The sequence below is a fragment of the Mustela erminea genome, chromosome 6 (genome assembly GCF_009829155.1).
Source record: "Mustela erminea isolate mMusErm1 chromosome 6, mMusErm1.Pri, whole genome shotgun sequence".
Classification (NCBI taxonomy): Eukaryota; Metazoa; Chordata; class Mammalia; order Carnivora; family Mustelidae; genus Mustela; species Mustela erminea.
Genome location: NC_045619.1, coordinates 7,845,679 through 7,850,674, shown reverse-complemented (window position 1 = coordinate 7,850,674; position 4,996 = coordinate 7,845,679). Strand labels below are relative to the sequence as shown.

Here is a 4,996-nt window from a genome sequence, read left to right as displayed (position 1 = left end):
TTCAGCTCAGGTCATGATCTCAGTGTCCTGGGATCGAGCCCCGCATCGGGCTCTTTGCTCAGCGGGAGCCTGCTTCTCTCTCTCTCTCTCTGCCTGACTCTCCGCCTACTTGTGATTTCTCTCTCTGTCAAGTAAATAAATAAAATCTTTAAAAAAAAAAAAAAAAAGTTCAAACTATTAAAAAAAAAAAAAAAAACTCATTCATAAATAAGACTGAAAAAGCAAGTGCGATCAGACTGTGCTTACCCAGAAGCCCCTGCTCTGAATCTGGTGGTTGGTGTGGTGGCAGCTTGTGGCTGGGAGGGCCCTGGAGGCTGGCGGCAGGACACCTTGACCATGAATTCACTTAATTCATCTGTCAAGAATGCACTTAATTCACTTAATGCTTTGCCCTTTAAGGCTGTTCTTGGTCCATGACTTTTTGGGAGGAGGGGCTGCTATGCTCTGAAATTTGTCTCAAGAATTCTCAGGTAAAACCTGGAGGACCCTGGAGCATTTAGAAAAATAAAATCTCTGTAAGCTTGTCCTTAATTCTGTGCAGAGGGTAGTTTGTCTCCTACTGGTCCCTAAGACCCTGGCCATCACCAGCACAGTGACCTGCGTCACTTCTGAGTGTTGGTCAGCAGCTCAGCTGTCGACAATGGGGCTTCTGGTGGACGCTGGCGGGCTAGGCAGGATGCTGGTTGGAGTCCAGCATGGCACTGGGAAGGAGCTGAGGGTGGTCTAGGGGACAGGCATGCTGTGGTCTGAGCTTGCCATCTGCAAGATCCATGAGGAGTCGCCCCTGGCCCCTGCCACTTGGCCCAGCCACCCACATGTGGGGTTAGGGACTAGGCCAGGCTCATTCTGTCCCCGGGAGGAGAACGGAGGATGGGAGGAGGATTCTCTCCTCATTTGTCTTTGCAGGGACCTGGATCCTCACATGCAGCGAGCTCCTGGGAGCACACGAGCACGTGGGAAGGAAGCCCCCCCCGATGGGGTTGCCTGAGCCCGGCTCCCGCTGGCTTCCCCGAGGCCCCTGGGCTCCGCGGGCAGTCGGAAGCGGGGAGCGGCTGCTCGGGACCGAAGAGGTTAATGTGCATCTGCTTCCGAATGTTAATGTGTCTAGGTGATGTCAGTGGGAGCCGGGGAAGGAGGGAGTGGGGAGAGAAGCGGGGCTTGGAGGCGGCAGACGCTGCCACAGCGCCAGGAAGACCCCCTTCCGGACTGCGGGGCTCGTGCTCCGGGACGGGCGGGCGGCGCTGCCGCAGCCTGCGTGGGTGGACGGGCGAGCAGGCGACGGGCAGCGGCAGGATGGACCTGGGAGCCTCGCTGCTGCCCACTGGCCCCAATGCCAGCAACACCTCGGATGGCCCCGATAACCTCACCTCGGCCGGTGAGTAGTGCTGGAGGGGAGTCCTCCCTCCCCTGCGCCGGGGGATGGGTAATGGGAAGGTTTCACCTCTGAGCCAAACTGCTCCGGAAACTTTATTACAGTTCTTGGGGAGGAGACCTGCAGTCCGCTTGGTCGGGAGGGGAAGGGGAGAAGGGGGCGGGGCAGGCAGGGGCAGCTGGGGCGGGGGCAGAGAAGAGGGCAAAGGTGCGGTCAGAAGTGGCAGGGGATGGTGGCCCGCCGGTGACGGAGACAGGAGAAGACTCACCCAGGAGTTCCAAATGCTTTGTAGAAAAAAATTCCAGGCTGGAAAAGCAAGCAGGAGAAGCCAGAGGATGGTATGCGAGGAGAGAGGGGAAGCTCACTCATTCACGGATCCCCTTGTGTTTTTACTGAAACTGCGGTACTGGGATCTGAAGCATCCTTCCTGACCCCTGGGAAAGGCCTCGGGGAAGGGCTAACTCACAGAGCCTTGAGGGGATTAACTTTCCGGGTGAATGAAGGTTCCTGGCATTTCCAGAGCTGAGATGCCCTGAAATTCTAGCACTGAAGGAGGAAAAGAAGGAAAAAGAGGAAAGGCTTGTGTGCAGAAAATTCTCGGGCCGCAAGGCTGCAACACACAGCTTCAGTCTCTGCTTGCTTGGGAAGCCCAGGCTCAGATGATACAGACCAAGGAATTCCCCCACAGGAACCCAGGAGAAGGGAGGGCGGGCTGCGGGCCTGATGGGCAAAAGCCTCCCTCCACAAGACAGTAGCCCACAGACACGCCTAGGAATCAGCCCACGGCTCCCAATCAGTGATTTCTAAAATGAGATGATCAGGACTGCAGGCAGGAGAAGAGAAAACACATGCATGCGCCCGTCCATGCATGCGGTTGCTCTCCCGCATGCGCACACACACGCGACACACACGTTCATGCCCTTCTGGCTACGTCGACGAGGTTTCCTGGTGAACCCCGCGAGCCCACAGAGTAATTCTCTGCAGACAGCTGTGGTTCTTGATTCTGTGCCTTCTGAGAAAATGCAGGAAGTAGAGGACTGGGTCCCTCAACGAACAGGTGGCGTGGGAGAATCTGGGAGGATTGGCCAGGGAACTGGTGGAGGAGGGCAAGGGGACAGGATCAGCAGCAGTGTGGGGAGCGGGATTGGTAGGAAAGGGTTCCAGATGAATGGTGAGCCCTGAGCTGAGACGGAAAGAAGAGAGGTAGGCAAGCATGTCATCGCTGGAGGCTGAGCACACCGGGATGATGTCAGCCCTTAGAGAAGAGTCCATGTCAAAGGGTCAACATTTGCTCCTTTTGTCCCCAGGGCCACCTCCTCGCAGAGGGAGTGTCTCCTACATCAACATCATCATGCCTTCCGTGTTCGGCACCATCTGCCTCCTGGGCATCATCGGGAACTCCACGGTCATCTTCGCGGTGGTGAAGAAGTCCAAACTGCACTGGTGCAGCAACGTCCCCGACATCTTCATCATCAACCTCTCGGTGGTGGACCTCCTCTTTCTCCTGGGCATGCCCTTCATGATCCACCAGCTCATGGGCAATGGCGTCTGGCACTTTGGAGAAACCATGTGCACACTGATCACGGCCATGGATGCCAACAGTCAGTTCACGAGCACCTACATCCTGACGGCCATGGCCATTGACCGCTACATGGCCACTGTCCACCCCATCTCTTCCACCAAGTTCCGGAAGCCCTCTGTGGCCACCCTGGTGATCTGCCTCCTGTGGGCCCTCTCCTTCATCAGCATCACCCCTGTGTGGCTCTACGCTAGGCTCATCCCCTTCCCGGGGGGCACGGTGGGGTGCGGCATCCGCCTGCCCAACCCAGACACTGACCTTTACTGGTTCACCCTGTACCAGTTCTTCCTGGCCTTTGCCCTGCCCTTCGTGGTCATCACTGCCGCGTACGTGAGAATCCTGCAGCGCATGACGTCCTCTGTAGCTCCTGCCTCTCAACGCAGTATCCGGCTGCGGACCAAGAGGGTGACTCGTACGGCCATCGCCATCTGCCTGGTCTTCTTTGTGTGCTGGGCTCCCTACTATGTACTCCAGCTGACCCAGCTATCCATCAGCCGCCCAACCCTCACCTTTGTCTACCTGTACAACGCCGCCATCAGCTTGGGCTATGCCAACAGCTGCCTCAACCCCTTTGTATACATCGTGCTCTGTGAGACATTCCGCAAACGCTTGGTCCTGTCGGTGAAGCCAGCTGCCCAGGGACAGCTTCGAGCCATCAGCAACGCCCAGACAGCCGATGAGGAGAGGACAGAAAGCAAAGGCACCTGACCCTTCTCCTGCTGCCCCAGGCGCCTCCAAGTCAGGACAGCACAGCAGACTGGTGGGGAGAGACACTGAGAAAAACCAAAGACCCCTCTGGGAGAACACAAGGAGGCTGGGTGGTGAGGGGTTGCAGCTACTAATCATTCCACAGGGTCCACAAATTGCTGGGGAGGCTGGGAGCCAGATCTGGGGGCTTCAAGCATCAGAAATCCCCTTGGGAGAGTAGGAAGAGACCTTTGGATTGAACAGAAACCGAGCAAGAAGAAAATTTTGTTTTAAATGCTCAGCTGAGCCCTACATCTTGTAGCTCCCACAGATTTTTTTTTCTCAATTGCTGGTTAATTCGAGATCTGGGAAGGCCAGGGTGTGAGTGGGGGGCCTACAACAGCGTCCTGCGGAGATGGGAGAGTGGTATGGCCTCAGCGTTCTTTCCCATCTTTCACTGGTGTGATGGAGGGCAGCCTTTCTCCCACGCTGGAGGATGCTGAGAAATGAAGCATGCCACCTCTCTGTGTTCCAGCATCCTGTCAATCTGCCTGTGTCTCTAGGGGATGCATGCTTAATTTTGGGGGGGTGTGGGGCAGGGCTCTGCGCCCACAGGAGTAAAAACCCAATTTGTAGGAGAATCACTCACTGAGAATGACAAGGCTAACTGGGTGGGTATGCACAGGAGTCTTAAAATTAAGAAAAATGGGGAGGAGCAAGGGGGGCTTTTGCAGCTGTAGGGACATTGTCGTCATGAGGCACATTTGTTAATCACCAGATCCAGAGTGAGTGTCCGTCAGCGCCCTGCATGTGCAAGGGTCATTGTGATGCCTGCTGCGTTAGTATCATCTTTTTGCTCCAGCCCTTCCTCTCCAAAATAAAAACGAATAAAGGAAAATCTCTACCCACATCTCTTTGAATGCTCCTGCAGAACTGCCTGGGCTTGGGGGTGGGGGTGAGTGGCCGAAAAGGGAAAGGGGGTCACTTGGCTGTGGAACCTAGACCTCGGTCAAGCTGCGTCTTAAAAAGCAAGAAGCTGGGGAGGCTAAACCCACAGGAAGGGTTCAGCCCCACAAACCGAATTAACGTGAACTCATAGATTACAGTTCTGCTGCTTGTCTTGGGCTCAGGACTCCGCTTCCTGTCTTCTGCTCCAAAGCACTTGGGTCATCATCCGTGCTGGCCCCTCAGGCCCCAAGTCCCACCCGCCACCTCCCCCACTGAGTCACCAGTCGGGGCTGGCTTCTGGGGCGGCCTGAACCTGCCTCCTGCTGCTGCCAAGATCGGGAAGATGACAGATGGGCCACTGGGCGGCAGGCAAGGCTGCTGCTTCTCAAGTTTCTTCACTGGTGCTGGGA

At 56.1% G+C, this 4,996-nt stretch overlaps 1 protein-coding gene across 3 annotated transcripts; it reads left to right on the top strand.

Moving 5' to 3' along the window:
• Nucleotides 1-314: 314 nt before the first annotated feature.
• Nucleotides 315-4,572, top strand: MCHR1 (melanin concentrating hormone receptor 1). Of its 3 annotated transcripts, XM_032346171.1 has the most exons (3): nt 315-470; nt 907-1,375; nt 2,680-4,567. In XM_032346171.1, exons 1-3 carry the CDS (start codon nt 414-416, stop codon nt 3,657-3,659), a joined length of 1,506 nt encoding a protein of 501 aa, XP_032202062.1. In that variant the 5' UTR covers nt 315-413; the 3' UTR covers nt 3,660-4,567. The 3 variants fall into 3 exon arrangements, with proteins under 3 accessions (XP_032202062.1, XP_032202064.1, XP_032202063.1); XM_032346173.1 differs by lacking the exon at nt 315-470 and having other exon boundaries at nt 1,260-1,375; nt 2,680-4,572; XM_032346172.1 differs by lacking the exons at nt 315-470; nt 907-1,375 and adding an exon at nt 1,582-1,710.
• Nucleotides 4,573-4,996: the final 424 nt, after the last annotated feature.